This window comes from Rhipicephalus microplus, chromosome 4 (assembly GCF_043290135.1).
Source record: "Rhipicephalus microplus isolate Deutch F79 chromosome 4, USDA_Rmic, whole genome shotgun sequence".
In the NCBI taxonomy this organism is placed as follows: Eukaryota; Metazoa; Arthropoda; class Arachnida; order Ixodida; family Ixodidae; genus Rhipicephalus; species Rhipicephalus microplus.
This window is the reverse complement of record NC_134703.1, coordinates 22,500,506-22,517,567: the sequence shown is the minus strand read 5'-3', so window position 1 is coordinate 22,517,567 and position 17,062 is coordinate 22,500,506. Positions and strand designations below refer to the sequence as shown.

The 17,062-nt window shown below is 46.6% G+C and overlaps 2 protein-coding genes across 3 annotated transcripts in view; one reads left to right on the top strand and one right to left on the bottom strand.

Moving 5' to 3' along the window:
- Nucleotides 1–1,097: 1,097 nt before the first annotated feature.
- Nucleotides 1,098–17,062, bottom strand: part of LOC119171556 (sodium-dependent proline transporter-like) — a 26,310-nt gene continuing 10,345 nt past the window's right edge. Inside the window, exons 2-5 of one of the 2 annotated variants that reach the window (XM_075892293.1) lie at nt 7,196–7,455; nt 4,788–5,264; nt 3,574–4,191; nt 1,098–2,251 (exon numbers count right to left, since the gene is read on the bottom strand). In XM_075892293.1, the coding sequence (XP_075748408.1) occupies nt 1,730–2,251; nt 3,574–4,191; nt 4,788–5,264; nt 7,196–7,447 (1,869 nt within the window). In that variant the 5' untranslated portion in view covers nt 7,448–7,455 and the 3' untranslated portion in view covers nt 1,098–1,729. The remainder of the gene's footprint in view (nt 2,252–3,573; nt 4,192–4,787; nt 5,265–7,195; nt 7,456–17,062) is intronic. The other variant, XM_075892294.1, reaches the window with a different exon arrangement.
- The window catches only part of LOC119171720 ((3R)-3-hydroxyacyl-CoA dehydrogenase-like), a 2,131-nt gene continuing 730 nt past the window's right edge, over nt 15,662–17,062 (top strand). The window contains exons 1-2 of the mRNA XM_037422535.2: nt 15,662–15,919; nt 16,374–16,567. Of these exons, the coding sequence (XP_037278432.2) occupies nt 15,769–15,919; nt 16,374–16,567 (345 nt within the window). The 5' untranslated portion in view covers nt 15,662–15,768. The remainder of the gene's footprint in view (nt 15,920–16,373; nt 16,568–17,062) is intronic.

Sequence of the window (17,062 nt, the reverse complement as noted above, 5' to 3'; positions counted from 1 at the left end):
CCACTTGTATACACCGTACACCGTTCGGCAGTCCTCAGAGCTTCGAAACGTTAGCGCGTTTTCGTTATCAGTCGCGAGATGGCACGATGGGTCCACGTTGGGCGCGCTTCGAGGTCACCGCCTCCTCGAAGCACGGAGCATGTTCTCTCCTTCGCGCGCTCTTATCAGTCTCGTAATTCTGGAGAGGACGAAAGTCACTTCGCATGCTACCGCGGCCGCGTTTGCGAAAGGAGCGCGCTGCTGTCACACGACGCAGGGATGATCAAAACTTTATTGCTCTCAAAAGAGGGGACCGGCCGAGAGGTCGGTTACGCTGCTTAAAGGAGGTCAGCGGGGATTCCTTGGGACACCACGGCCTCCAATGCGCGTGAGATTGCCCGGCGTTGCTGTGCCGAGTCAGGGATATGCAGAAGGGACTCCCATGTATCTTCTGTGTGAGAAGCGTCAGCGTACTGTGGGCACGTCCATGCCATGTGTATGAGGGTGGCCTATTGTGAGCAGTATTTACAGTGTGGTGTCACGAGGTGTGGGTATACCATGCTATAAAGTAACTCCTTTGGTCACTTACCCAGACATCCTACAGCACTACAGACTAGGCAGTCTCCGCTATCCTCCAGATCACAAAAACCTCCTTCGACGTGATGCCGTCCTGTGGCGCAAGCTTCAGACAGATGTCTTTCCCAACGACGCAGGGAAAATTGTGACAGTTGTTCGCGCTTGTCCTGTGTATACTGTTGTGATCGTTTTGCGCGTATTTGTTTAAATAGTGCGCTTTAAGTGTCAAGCTCTAAAAGTTGATAGTCCGTGCTCGTCATGGATATGCTAATTTTGTGTGTGCTTTCTGCTTGAGGTGCGCGCCGCAAGTTTCGAACTGGTTGCAACTTTTAACGTGACTTTGCAATTTGTTGCTGTTGCTGAAACAATGCACAATGAACGTTCAACTACCTCTGTAAAGACGCGTTTCACTTTAATGCTGTGCTGTTATATAAATGGATCAGCCACATTTTTTTATCATTATTGTACACATGCTATCTTTTCACTGCGTGAACCTTCTCAAGCAACATACAAGGCTTTCTCCTTGAAGGAACACAAGTCAATCACACATGTCAATGTATTTGTTTATATGAAGTTTCGTGGTGGATACAACAGTGTAGATTAAACTGCAAGTTTTGGCATTTGGCATGTATGCTTACAGACACATGCACCTAAGACTAATTTTCAATTTGAGCATATGATACCTCGTGCCGCAAAGTATATTAAATGTTAATTAGCATATGTATCTGGCCTCGCGCCTGAATATTGCACGAAGTTGTACGCTGCGCGAAACGTATATCATCACAGCTAGCACACACGATATAAAAAAAAAACTACTTCAGTTTAAAACTAAAATTGTAAACTGTTGGCACTATTATACACAACTGCCTGTTATACGCTCGAATATTTTCTTTACATCACAAAGAACACATCACTGAAAAATAAATATCGAGATACATTGTTTGCGCTTCTAACTTTATCACTGAAAACTTGACTGCCAGATCACACCACATCATGTCTTGGCCGTGCAACTAAACGCTATCGAGTCCATCGGCATCGGTACAAATACTTAAGATCTAACTCGCGCGCATTTATTCCTACCTTAAGTGCATCGTTACCACTTGCAGTCACTGATGATCGAAACATTAACATTTATTCATCGAATCCCGACGAGAAAGGCGTCCTTAGACCGGCTCTAAGGTTGTGGCGGTGGCTCGGCCTCGGGTGCTGGGGCTGCCGGCAACGCGTGGAAGTGGAACTCGGCAAAGCCCACCTCTACAAGGCGTTCGCGATAGAGGATTCGGTATTTGGCCTCAGCCGGGCCCCAGTCACTCTCGGGATGAGCCGCTCGGCGCCAGCTGAATCCGCACTGGGCCAGCTTGACCACGGCAATGATGATGAGCGGCGCCAGTCCAACCAGCGCCAGAGTCCAGCCAAACAGGTCGGCCCACATCGGGAGGACGTAATCACCCACGCTGCTCCGCGGGAACTCGTACAGGCTGTAGAACAGGAAGCAGCCCAAGACCACCGGCGCGCAGTACTTGAATGCAACGAGCACGAAATAGCTGGGACAGCTACCCGTCATGAAGGTTACGTCGAAGAAGAAGCGGTTGATGCCGTATACCCACGCCACGATGATGGCTTCGCCCAGGCACGTGAACAAGACTATCAGGGCGCCCAAGTAGTTATCCAGGATCGTTAGGACGTACAGGCCCCCCTATGTGTTCGAGGAAAGCCAGCAGAGATTAGGTTACGGACGATACTTTTCCGAGTACTCGCTAAAGCTTTCACTGATGACACCACTATCAAAAAAAAAATCTTGAAGGACACTCGAGCTTCGCTTTTAATAGTAGAACGCCACATCGCGATCTCACCCGGCCGTTCGTATCGCCTTCTTAATTCCTATACGCTTCTCGACGGGCACTTCACCCATGCCACAAGGAAAGGAGCATAGGTACACGCAACATTCACTGTTTCAGTCTGAACAGAATGCCTAATTTGGTTAAAGTTGCGAAGTGCCCACGCTACAATTCTTCATTTAGCTAACCGGACGCACATGCGCTTCTACACCTTTGGTGATGCTGATTCTCATGATGAGTTATGCCCGAGCGCTTTTTTTCCTTTAAACCAACCACTCATTGTCCAATGCACATGTATGCTTTGACGACATGTGCAATTATACATTCATTCCTTACGCGCTTTAGGAGTAATCCCCGAAATATTTCAGGTGCTGGCATGTCTCCGAGGTAGAACACATGTTTGCCTGGGTTTCATTCTGACTTGAACATTGTGGGCATGCTAACACTTCCTGTAATGTCGTTCGCGCCTTGGGGCTCACGTGTTGCACTCATATAGGCTGCATTTAGGGTTCACAACTGTTTAGCGGTAGGTGGCGTTGTGCTCGTGAGCGTTTACCACCACCATCACTATCATCATGATTAGCACGGTAGCGCCAGCAGGGATGCCTGGCGGCAAGCCTGGGTGGTGGCGCATGAGAGTCTTGAGAGATTAGTGGGTCTCTTAGGTAGAGTGTACTAGAATTCTAGTACACTGCATCTTAAACGTGTGGCGGTCAGAGTGAGCGATCTTCTCTTGCGGCAAGTCCGCGGTGCACGGCACTGCGGGTCGCCTGCCGTGGGCCTCGTGGCGATCGTCGGTCGTTGGTGACGCCTCCTTTTGTTTGTTATGTTGTTGAGCTTTTTAATATTGTGTAAGGCTGTTTTAGCATGTTGATCACAAGTGATGTATTGATTCGGCTAGTGATATTGTCGAACTAGAAGCAAGTTAAATGTGTTGTTTGCTTTCTTCCGGAGCAGGCGCTCTCTCATTTCTAGACCCCACAACCTAAGATTTGTTATTTATTTTGAATCTATCTCAAGTTTTCGCTAAGGAACAACGCCGAATTTTCTCCAAGTTCGACACCGAAATTTCTGCGAAACAGGCTTTTTGACGCATTACGCTAAAATTGACAGTGTGAATTAGCTCGAAACAGTTTACGCTGCATAATTTCCTACAAATACCTCTATATAACTTGCCTACCTGCGTAGTGAGGGCCAGTCCGATGAGGAAGCAGAATGAGCAGTACATGAAGGCGGTCATGGCACGCTGTCTCTCGAACGAGGGAAACAGTTCCTGGATGGAATTGGTGAGGAATTCGCAGTTGCCCATCTGCGAGTCGATGCCCAGAAAGAAGAGCATGGCGAAAAACAGCACCGCCCATAGGTTGGGAAATGGAATCAGGGACAGGGCCTCGGGGTAGGTAACGAAGGCGAGACCCGGCCCGGCGGCCACTACCTCCGCGATCGGGATGTCCAACGTGTGCGCCAAGTTTCCCAGAACCGAAAACACCACCAGGGAGGCGAATGCGCTGGTCACGAAATCGACGAGGCAGATTAAGATGACGCTGGAAGACATGTTGCTGCGGAACGGCTGGTATCCGCCGTACACCAAAAGACCGCCAGTGCCGATGCTGAGCGAGTAGAAGGTCTGTTCAGTGGCCGCGCGCCACACTTCCGGGCTCAGCAGCGTGTTCCACTGCGGCACGAGTAGGTACCGCAAGCCGATGCTGGCTCCGGGTAGCGTGATGCCGCGAATGAGCATGACGGTCAGAATGAGGTATGGTGCCGTGGCGGTCACGAGAACCACCTTGCCAACAACCTGCGAGAATGGACAAGAGAGACTTCATCCTGGAAACGCGCACCTCACTTATGTAGCCAGCTTGTTCGGTAAAGAGTGGCGATGCACTGTTTAAGCGCTTGACGACACATCACAACCTCTAGTGTAAATACACGCGCTGTGATCAATGTCCGAGCGCGACAGAGATGAATTTCTCTAGCAATAGCTATAGCGTCGAAAAATAAGCAATTTAGCAGACTCCGGGTCCCAGGGAGTTCACAATCTGTTACCTATTTGGAGACCATGGCAGGTGCGATTTGAAAGAGCTCATGCTTGGGCATGTTCGAGACGGCTAGTGAAACATGGATGTAATTCCCTAGTCAAAAAGGTGCGCGAGTGGTCACCAATTTCTATAAAGCAAGGCTCAGAACATGTTATGAGCCTTGCTTCATATATTGAAGTGCACTTCGATATATAAACTGCACTGCTCACGTTCACGAAAAACCTATTAAGCTGAAATTGCTCGTACGAAAAAAAATTCAGTAAGTGCAGAGGCAGAATAAATTGTCTACTCTTTCCCCGTTAGCCACAAAGCGTAACTTTAAACCTGTTCAAGGCCATCCATGGACTTGACTTACCTTTATCCCCTTGAATATGATAAGGAATACGATGGTCCAACAGATGGCGTAGCAGATGACCAGATTGGGTTGTACGACGCCAACCTTCTCGAAGGAAGAGGATATGTTGAGCACCACTCGGTTGTAGAACATGTCGACCGACGAGGCGTTGGCATCCACGCACCCAGCGAAGCGGCTGTTGTACTCGTTCTGCGACACAAGCACGCTGCTGCCGTTGTAGCTGACAACTACGGGCGACTCGGCTGTGGTGTCGTTGATGCCGGCGATGACGAGGCTCTTGCGTATGTTGCTGCACACGTGCCTCAATTTGAGACGTGTGACGCATCCGTCCAGGGGCACGCCCCACCACTCAAAGCAGTCGGTCCAGGGCAGCGGACTCTTGAACGAGTGGAAGAAGTAGACCACCGCGTACGTGATTATCATCTGGTAGTAGATGGTCGTGACGAAGGCGCCCCACATCATGCAGAATGCGTTGCCCTGTGAAGTTAGAGAAAAATCAATAAAGTCATGTACATTCATGCAAAGGAGTGAAAGAATGAAGATCCCAAGTAGTAAACGAATCATGTGAAGCGTGGCAGATCTCGGACTACAATAAATCGTTCAATCTTTCCGGACGCGTTTTTGCGTGAGGCATCATGTTTGTGCCCATTGAATAATTTGTGCAATGAAAGCAATAGGAGAATGATGACTGGTGGCTCACGCGCATCCGCCAACTAGTCATACGCAACTGCTAGCTTGCAGTTGCACTATACTTACACATGCGTGTATCGTCTAGGTATGGCGCAAACAAGGAGCCAAGGTGGCCCGGTCGACACTCATGACTAGTCCACTCATATGCGCCCATGTTCAACCGAGAACACTTCCAATAGTTATTGGTGTTTAACGTGCCAGAATCAAAATAGTGTCCCGTTGCCGTGAAGTCGACGGAGGCAACGGTCGGCGTGTCAAAGAAGAAACTCTTTATTCGGCCGAACTTGTGGCCGGGAAACTGAAGGCCCGACTACACCAATACACACTGGCACTGATAGCGGCAAACAGAGCGTCGGCGATCACTAAACTAACAAGCGGTGGTGCACGTCAGCATTTATATCTTTACTTTTATATATATTTCTTTATTTATTTCAAGCATACTGCCAATCTCAACGGGGATTTTCCCAGGAAGGGCATATACAGAACGAAAATATACAAGAGTGTTCAATTCGCACCTAACAATTTGGTGAATTAACAAGAAAGTTGCACGTAAAGTTTAACAAACACACCTGGAAAGTTAAAAAAAGCATTCATACAAAGGTTACTAAGCACGTGGCATAAAAAAAATGATAGTGTTAAAGGGAGGGTATACATAAGTAATGTGTGAATCAATCGTTGACGAAATTGATATTACATACAGCAAAAATTATAAGGTTAGTACTATACAAAGAGTTTAATTGATTGATTGATTGATTTGTGGGGTTTAACGTCCCTAAACCACGATATGATTATGAGAGACGCCGTAGTGGAGGGCTCCAGAAATTTCGACCACCTGGGGTTCTTTAACGTGCACTCAAATATGAGCACGCGGGCGTACAACATTTCCGCCTCCATCGGACATGCAGCCGCCGCAGTCGGGATTCAATCCCGCGACCTGCGGGTCAGCAGCCGAGTGTCTTAGCCACTAGACCACTGTGGTGGGGCTATACAGAGAGTTTATGTTTGAGAAAAACATAGGCGGTTTTCAAGAAGTGACAGGAAGTTATCTTCGTTATTACAGGTAGTTGTGTATGTAGGCAGACTATTCCTTAACCTCATGGCTTGTGGACAAAACGAGAATTTCAAACTGTCAGTTTTGAACCTGCAGGTATTCTTCAGGAAATTAGGGTTCTCATGACGAAAGGGCCTAGTTTCTGGGTGATATAGTTATTGGTCCATATCAATACGAAGCTTATTGTGAAAAATCTGAAACGTCATTTCCTGGCGAAAGATTTCGGCACGGTGACATGGTAATACGAGAGCCGTCGAATATTCCAGCGTTATCGCCATAGCAGCCAAGGTATAGTTCAAGAATCTGTAATGTTCACGTTGTGCGCGTAATCGCATCGGAAGATTTTAAAATCATCTCGATGTTTCTTTGACCTTCGGCACGGTTTCCGCAAGACCGCACTTACACGTGTAATGGGGTGATAACAACTGGGGAAAGGAGTGTGGCAATATAATTAAGTGGGACCTGCATCTAAACACATATAGTTCTCTAGCATTCTCGCCTCCATCGAGTGAATGCTGCCGCTGTGGCCGAGATTCGATACCTTGAACAGCTCTACCTCTGTAGCCATAGAGAATTTCATGGGCCAGAAATGCGCCGAGTACAGCGAGAAGTTTCTCTACCGTGCGTGTGCCATGCGTAGCCGACCCACGCTTGGCGAGGTACTAACCTGGAACATGGGCGACAAGCGGAAAGCACCAAGGGGTCCTTGGCCGCAAAACTGTCCCAGGAGGAGCTCTACGTAGTATATGGGCCGGCCGATGACAAGGTTGATGACGATGTAGGGGATCAGGAAGGCGGAGCCCCCGTTCTTGTATGTCACGTACGGGAACCGCCACAGGTTGCCCAGCCCCACGGAGTAACCGATGCAGGAGCAGATAAACTCCAGCTGGGTCGACCACTTCTCCTTCTGGGCGCTCATGCCGACCTCTACGAGTGGTTAAGATGGAGTAGGCAAGGAATAGTACAGAAAAAAAGAGGAGCGCGCAAAGGGGACCAACGAGGCAACGTCCAATCGTTCAAGCGGCTTCTTGGATCATCACGCGCTTAAAGCTCGAGAGCTTGCGGCATGCGCTGATCAAAATGATGATAGTGGTTTGTTGAGTTTAATGGAACATAAGCAACTGAGGCTATCATGCATAAAACAGAGGTTGTAAGATGATGATTATTATGATACCCACATAAATAATTGGCCTGTTAGAATATAGTTCAAGATTTGGGTTGCTTAATCCTTAGTTTATAACTTGAATAATCACGTAATGATAGCGGGAAAAGGCAAGCGTAAATTAGCTGAATTGCGAGTGTTGCACAGTCGGGCAGTTAGGTCAAACACCCGAATGATTGACGTTTACAGGACGATTTGGTGCATGCACTGATTGCCGAATTCAACACGAAGAAAATTTGCAGCGCTAAATGGGAGAATTAATATCACCTAAAGCTTTCATCAACAATTCCGATGCGGCCTAATGCGAAATCTCAGAGCAGCTTTGCTTTGGGGCAGGGTAACTGTGTTTGAAGTTTTGGCTTTTTGCAAGGTATCGACTAAACCATAAATGTCACGGAGTACGCCAGCACCCACTACGCCATTATTCGTTTTCTGCGGGTAAGCGAGGTACCCGCTACACATATGTGAGGTATTATGTGCACTTTGCTGATGCTGAATCAGGCTGATGGCGACAAAGAGTTATGACTGCGCAGACTGCACTAGGCGGGAAGCATTAGAGCCCCCATTCGTAACACAATTGGCATTGTGTCAAGATTTGAACTTATTTTACTCTTCTGCCACGCAATATTACATAGGTTGCCACGATTCATTGCACGACATGACGTCCTTATAAGGTCTTTTTGCTGGTGAGTTATAAGCACCATCATGGCTCTGCTGTATAGGATACGAGCGTGCCACGCAGGTGGCCCTGGTTCAAATCCCATTCGATTCTGGGTATTTTTTTCTTATTTTCTTTCTCATGTACATCGCTAAACCACCAATGGCGACGGCAGTGGCGATGCCGTTCAACCCAAGAAGGGGCACAGAAGAGCTGCGCGGGGATTCAACAGAGCACTGGAGAAGAACACGGCGCTAGAACAATAGGAGGCGATGATATAGATAGATATGAGGGGTGCAACGTCCCGAAACGACCGTATGGTTGTGAGAGACGCCATAGTAGAGGGCTCCGGAAATTTAGACCACCTGGAGTTCTTTAACGGGCACCCAAATCTGAGCACACAGGCCTACAGTATTTTCGCCTCCATCGAAAATGCAGCCACCGCAGCCGGGATTCAATCCCGCGACCTGCAGGTCAGCAGCCGAGTACCTCGGCCACTAGACCACCATGGCGGGGCGAGGCAGTGAGATATTATTCATAGAAGATATTTGAACAGGCCTGCTCGTGGGGGAAAAAACGGATTTACTGTTTAATATCACATATCTAGCGATAAAGGAATAAGACAGCACATCACAGTATGAGTGTTGGTCTGTAGCCGTTACGACTACACTGTTTGCATTCAGTCGCAACACAGATGTTCAGCTGCCCACGAATTTTCAGTTATGTGGTGTGAAATGCAGCATCAGGCATCGACGCTGCCTTGTAGGTTGATAAGACAGATGCTTGGGCTGGTTGGTGATTGGGAATCAACATATTTGCGCAGCGCAAGACTACGAGTAGTTACGCCATAACTACTCCTATAGTCTTTCTCTGTGCAAGTATGAAGCATATGCGCTGCATGCGGAGCGGTGAACCCACGTTGTGAACAAAGCCCATCGTGCTGAGACAGGAAAGCAATGCGAGCAAAAACCGAAACAGAACTACTCAGTGAGGCTGACAACACCGGGGGAGTGAGACAGCGGTGCATGTGCTATAAGTATTTCTCGAACAGTGACAATGTCTTTGAGCGGACGCCTTGCGCTCGTCACAGGTGGTGCGAGTGCCATCGGTGAACCTGTTAGCCACTTCCTGGATGCCGAAGGTGCGATTCTCTCGATGGCCTACAGACGGCTCGAGGCTTCATGCCAAGTGGACGAGTGTCTCACAGGTTTGTGATTCAGTCATTGCAGGCGTGATGCTCTTTTTCAAATGCACGCAGCTGTTCTTTTTCGCACAGCCAGTTTGTGTAACACACACACGCCGACAGGCTGGCAGGCAGGTAGACAGGCAAGCAGGAACGCAAGCACGCACGAATTTATCGAACGCTTGTTCTTTAAGTGTGAGGATTTAAGTGCCCTTACGATGACGTTCATTCCATGCTTGCATATCGTGCACATGCAATAATTGGGTGAAACAATATTGTGATATTAATTATTCAGGAACAAATAACGTTTGAGAACGAATGACGATGGCGGAGGGAAACGACATAACATTCAAGGAGTTGTATGGTGGTTTATAACGCAACGATCTGCTATGTGAGATGGAGCTTTTACATTCTCTTTAGTCCATGTAAAGCCGCGGAAAGTTCCACAGCAAATGCCACTCAATAAGTAACCGCGATTCTGGTACAGTTTGTCAAGAAAATCATCTAATAAGAAATGAGGAACGTGTCTTTTCGTTACTGGGTCAATTATTTATGATTCATAAAAATTTCCCGAAAAGAACATGGTGGGCAAAGTTTTAAGAAGAAAATCTCAAGTAAAAGAAGCATGCCATCGAACTTACTTGGGCGAAAACTCGCTCGGTACTTTGTAGCTTATAGCTAAAGCTGTACTTTATAGCTTGTGAGAAGTTTCTATCAAGCAAGACATCGATTTTTCGATATTTGATGATGCGTAGCATCACTTACTACAAATGGTTACGGCAATAACCTGCACGTAAACGCAAGCACAGTTGATAATGGCCGATGCAAAATGCACTGTATGTAACTTTTGGGGGATACCTGCGGCATTATTACTGGTATTTACAATAACCGGGAAGAACAGTGGCGCGTTAGGACATCCCAGTTAAACTTCAATGCACAGTGATTAGTGAATTTCCCAGTTTTCTGAAGGCCACTTGTAAAACAAAAGTCTTCATGGTATTAAAGGTGTCTTCTAACACTTCTCACTATTTTATTGTTTCACAAGCTTTCCTAGCTGGTTGCGTACACTGAAGGCTTAAGAGGTAAGTGCCGAAAGAGCGGGAGCTTTAGAGACACCAGTTCTGATTCATTGAGCGTAGAAAAATCAAAGCACAATAAAATCTACACCTACCCTCAACTGATCTTTCGTGGGCTTACCCAGCACAGTGGTGAACTAGAATATACTAGTTCACTATACCCAAGATTCTCTAGAAAAGTTTTGCTGACCTGACCCTGTTTACCTCGCCCAATGAAATAAACTGATTGCCCTACTGTACAGAAAAGTTGCATGCCATATTGCTCATTATGTCCAACGTATTGAGGACACTTTCACGATGGTAACAAATAATGTGTTACTTGAAAAGTGAACAGCACGTACGCAACGAGGCAGCTCGCGAACGCTTATGTAATGTTTCGTAGCCTTACTCATCTTTCTTTTTGCGATGGCATCGATATATCAACGCTCCTACATTTTTTTTCTTTTTATTTTCTTAAACAACCGTGCCTAGAGCAACCCGCCGGCATGTTTCCTCCAGCATTCGGCGCATTCTTTGACCGGCTTTGTATAGTTCTCAAACTGGAAAATTTAGACAGCTTTATTCTCTTCCGCGTTCGGTGAAAAACCATGCTAATGGTAATCCTTGTAATGACGCAATGTATCAATTATATCTAACGTTACATTCATCCAATCACAGGCCTGCACCTTCCGTCGTCATATCCACTCGCAGTAGTTCTGGCGAGCGCCACTATGAGTTGATTCGGTCAGCACCGATGTTTTGAAGCGTTATAGGGCCCCTTTAGAGCTCATCCACTTGTCTACACTATGTTAAGCAGGCACGCATGAGCGGCATACGTCTCACCTCATTCGCTGCTTCGACGCAGGCAAGGCGAAGCACCAAGCCATCCACGTAGATGTCGGTAGAGCATCTCTTCAACTTCATCAAGACTGTATACTCTCGGCCACTTAACATAGTTGGGAACTGTGCTCGGATTCTACACGTGACACTCCTCGGCGACACCACTGATGAGGTGTTCGACGACATCAGGTGTCAGCCTGTGTCGCAAGGCTCCCGAAATAAGGTCATTCATTCTTTGTTGGAATTATAAAACAGATGTAAGCGCACAAAACAGTGGGCGGCTTTCATTATCGATGTAATGAAAAATATGTCAACCAGGCACTTTAAAGGAAAAAAAATGGCGTACTACAGAAATAATTTTCTGCAATATTACGAGGTGTCATCAAGACCAGAGTCTAAGAAATGTTCCTTCACACGCATAGAACGTCCGGAGAATTCCCGAGTCAGCAGCAAATGCAGAAACCTCCTTCCGGATATTAACGGTTCCTGAAGAGTATGAATGCACTTCCGGAAGCTTGCCACTCCCAGCGCTTTTCTCGGAACGATGCATACTCGGGGTGCATGCCCAATTATGAGGCCTGCTCTCATTCGGACGCAGGAAAATCTAGTTCATTTGTCAATTCGCGTCAGTCTGAAGAAGTCGTCCTTACTTGTAGGCACGCCAGTGCGCAAGGCGACCCGGTGTAAAGTATACTATAATGCTGCGGGACACTTTTGTGCTTTCGATTCGGTTAACCTCTCTGCATTCCGCATAGCATGTATCTTTCATGGCGCTGTTACCCTCACGTCACATAATCGAATCCCGGCTGCGGTGGCCACAACATTGATGTAGCCGAACGGTGGCTGAGACCCGTGTACTTAAATTTAGGCGAGCGTTAAAGAACCCCATGTGGTCAAAACTACTGGGGTCCGGTTTCTTTCAAGGTCATACCGTGTTTTTTTTTGGGACGTTAAAACCCATATTTATCACTATCACGGCGTTGTCGGCATCTGATAGTATTGTAAGCTCGCCTTCATTACATTCATACAGTGTGCGTGCGTGTGCGCGTAATAATATAATAATTGTTTGGGACTAACAACCCAATGAGTGGGCTTACGCTCATGTATGAATTAGCGCTCGTGGGAGCTCTACATGCGCGTTTATTATTATTATTATTATTATTATTATTATTATTATTATTATTATTATTATTATTATTATTATTATTATTATTATTATTATTATTATTATTATTATTATTATTATTATTATTTACAAATACTGCAGGCCCTGTTCGGGCCCAAGCAGGAGTGGTTAACAAATGTCAGTGACAAAACAGAATATAAAAATATAAGAAAATAAAATACTTGGTACCAAAATAAGGAAATTCCCAACATCAGGGAAAATATAAATAATACATAGCAATAATGGCATTCATACCGAAATACAAAAAAACCTCAGCACTAATGAGGAACATAATATATTGCATATTAAAAATCAAGTGTTAGGTCATTGACGAGATGGGCGAACGATTGTGTCGTGTCCGCATTAACGACCTCCTGAGGTAACTTGTTCCATAACGAAAGAGCATGAGGGAATAATGAGTACTGATGAACGTGATGAATATATGACATGCGGCATTTATGGTAATGACACTGGTCCGCGAGTCTTTGACAACGTCACAAGTCCGCTAAAAACGTATGGCGGCTTGAGTTTTCGGCCTTCAGCTCCAAGAGCGCCTCTGCCTAATGCATCGTTTACACTATTACGGGTCTAATGCGCGCCGACGTCCAACGTTACATCGGTAATAATTAGTCTTCTATAAGTAAGAACCTGTGCGTAACGATAGTGAACTACGTTTGCATATAGGCAGCAGATGTGTTCTTACGAGCGAAGCCCCTATAGGCTCCTCGGGCTCCGTCCACGAATCTGCACGTCCGTACATCTAGCCGTCTGTTCATTCGTCCATCCATCAATTCATCGGTGCTTCTGTCCAATCATCCGTGCATGCGTAAGTCCATGAACGGATGAACGGACAGATGGATTTCATAAAAACTATTTATGTCGTTTATCTTTTCGTCGATGGAGCTTCGCTAGATCGCCGGCGTTCACTTCGTGGGTCTGCGGCAATATTTAAACCGAACGTTTTTTTTTTTTCTCTCAATTAAGGAAGACACTTCCCACTCCGCGATTGCATGCATGAGCATGCACATACGGATGACCACATTGATACAAAGTGAGGGCGAAAGCGCCACGACTTTTCGTAACCATAAAGTGCGTGACGGCACTATATCTTCGACACACGGTAAACGAAACCAAGACGAGTCGTCACATGAATATATCTATACTCGGTTACAACTCTAGAATTCTGCGACATTTTCTTCAGGAAGGTGGACGTGTATACATCCCTGCACCAATGAGTGTGCCCTCTGCGCTGACGTCATGAGCCGAGGAGCCGATAATCTCGCCTTCGGAGAACATTACGCAGTACACACACGGTATAATATTTCTTGAGTCGCGGCGGAGGCGATCGACTGGGTGCGCTCCATCTGGGTCGGGTCCCTATGGCATTCTTAAAGGGGCCCTGGAACACCTCTCTAAGTAGCCATGAAATGGATTCACCAAAAAGCTTTATTGCCTTATACGAATTTACCATCGCGGAAATTTCTAGCATCCATTCAGTACGAGCGGAGATACAAAGATTTGTCGCACGCTGCAATTGCATTCTCTCTTCTCTCGTCCTGACGAAAGCGCTCGAAGCTATGCAGTAGGAGATGAGATGGGGCAAGAAAATACGTGTCGCGTGCCTCATGACCTTGAGCTTTCTTTTCATTTTTTGAATGCGCGGCTTTTCAGTGCGATTGCGCGCGCACTCTCCGACAATTCACAGCCACCCGCTGTGGCCCCAGTAACGACCGAGAGTGCCATGCTCAAATCAGCAAATGTCTGGAACTTGGCCCGTGAAGTAGAGATTTTCAAGTCTGTATCGTCATTTGTCGAGAAAATAGAAAGCGAATTTTAGCTTACTTTGAGTATGTATCTTGTAAATTCAAGGTCACGTATACGTTGCGCTTTAAAACTAGACTCGCATGTTTCGGGAGCACCGACTACCGAGCGGCAGTGTTTTCTGACCATGCTCAAAAAGGGTTGCGTCAAGCTGTATCCAGCAACAGGAAGGTGCCATTTTTGCCAGCACACTTTTTCGAGTGAGGTGGTGAAGCTGACTTATATAACCTTCATGCGGAGCGAAAATGGTTAATTTATTTTTTCTTTATTTTTTTCTTTTACTGTTTACGAAGGGTATGTTCCTCCTCCTAATAAACCGAGCGGCTGCTAGAGAGATGCTACGCCAGGAGAAGGTAATGGTCGTATACGAGGCGCCGCCATCGTCGACGTGGCCAGCATCGCGGCCAAACGTGACTTTATCATACTGCACCGCGTGTACGGGGCTTCCATAGCCGGAGTCGTGGCTCTGGCGAAGTACGTGGCTCAATAACTGGTGAACCACGGCCTCCAATGCAACGCAGTTCTCTCTGTATGGACGGACACGTCCATGACAGCTGTCCTAAATCGAAAGCCCTCGCGCACTCCTGTATCTCCAGAGATCCACAGAACGTCAGCCCCGCCACGAGAGATTGCCGGGGCTATCAAGATTTTGTGTTCGCCAACTGATCGCTCATTTGTAACTGGTGCAGCGCTTGAAGTCTTTGGAAATTCGATATGTGAAATTGTGATAATTCTGCACACACAGTTTGCCTGTACTCAATCAAAGCTACAACGACGTATACTCTTAGTTTTAAAGTGTCCACTGGCAGCGTCAGACACCAAAGTGGCACTTGTAAGTTGTGGCAGAACTTGTACGAATTCTAAAATGTTTTTCACACGCTTTAAAAAAATAATTCATAATATGGTACTGAATACCAATTTTCCTGAAATTGGTTGTATCATTTATAAATTCATTGATTGATTGATTGGTTGATTGATTTTTCCATTCAGAGCTAGTACAGTGAGGAAGTGAGAATAAAAAGAAAGGCACAATACTTAAGCATTGCAATTAGCATACCACTCATATCAGATGGCAGTACCCTCGAAGATAAATTGAGGGAGTACTACAGAACCGACGCTGAGTATTTGCTCTTCGCAAAGCTATAGTTAAGGTTTTAAATGATCATCTGATTCTTGCGCTGCTGTGGCGCGCTCCCCTTTGCTCTCCTCTCCAAGGGCGGCTGCGGAGGCAGCAGCTGTGACAGCGTATTCCATATTTATCTGCGGTAGTGAATCATGCACAATAGCAGCAGTGCAGCTGGTTACACATGCATAACTGGGCAGACTTCCAGCGGTACGCATTTGTAGTAAAAGGTAATGTCTTTCAGAGGACGTCTCGCGCTCGTCACCGGTGGAGCGAGTGTCATCGGTGCTGCTGTTAGTCACGCTTTGGCTGAAGAAGGTGTGACTGTAGTGGTGGCGGACAGGCAACTCGAGGCGGCAGAACAGGTGGTCGTGTCGTTGTCAGGTTAGTATATTAGTAATCGGGGACCGTATTTACAAAGCCGTCATACGTTAAAATGTTTGTAAGAGAATATTGAGACCATGATTCAGATACTGCACATATCATTGCAAAGCCTGTTGGCCAGTGGGAATATCACTTACGAAAGGAGAGTTCAGCCGATTGGGTCCCAGTGCTGCCGTATGTAAATACTACGAAAAACTGAAGCCAATTCGACATTTTCTAGAAATACCGTACCATTTCTCTAGATTGCCCAGTGAGGACCTTTTATTCGGGAGCTCTAAAACGTCGAAGGGTTAAAAAGTATTCAAGTACCTGGGGCCAGACATGCAAGTGTTAGAAATAGTAATTAGAACATTTTTGGATTACAGTACCAGTTCTTTTTGAAGCGCACCGATACATCAGAATTTCGCAAAACAGGCAAGCGCCAAAACCATCTTTGTTGGCTACCTTGGCGCAGGCGACGCCAAGCACCAAGCCATCCACGTGGATGTCGGTGACACGTCGTCAGTGGAACAGCTCTTCAACTGCATCAGGAATTCATACTCCCAGCCGCTGAGCATAGTTGTGAACTGTGCCGGCGTTCACCACATGGCACTTCTCAAAGACACTACTGAAGAAATGTTCGACAGCGTCATGAGGGTCAACCTGAAGGTGAGCCTAGGTTGCTGTGGGACGCCAGAACTGTACGTATAAACCCTTGACTTTAGAAGAACCCTTGAATTTAGAAGAACATGAAAGCAGAACCCCAGCACAATGGCCTGTTTCATGTTGTTGTCAGACCAAGGTTACGGTAAAAAAGTTAGTTAAAAAGAGAGGGTTTGTGCGTTTCTGTTTCTTTGCCAAGTTACGCACACAGACAGACAGACAGACAGACAGACAGACAGACAGACAGACAGACAGGCAGGCAGGCAGGCAGGCAGGCAGGCAGGCAGGCAGGCAGGCAGGCAGGCAGGCAGGCAGGCAGGCAGACACACGCAGAATAGCGGGTCATATTCGTCAAACCATCCTGCCTTTTCGTACTGATTTTGGTTCACCACAGAAAGAGTGATCACGAGATCACCCAGACGTAGATAGATAGATAGATAGATAGATAGATAGATAGATAGATAGATAGATAGATAGATAGATAGATAGATAGATAGATAG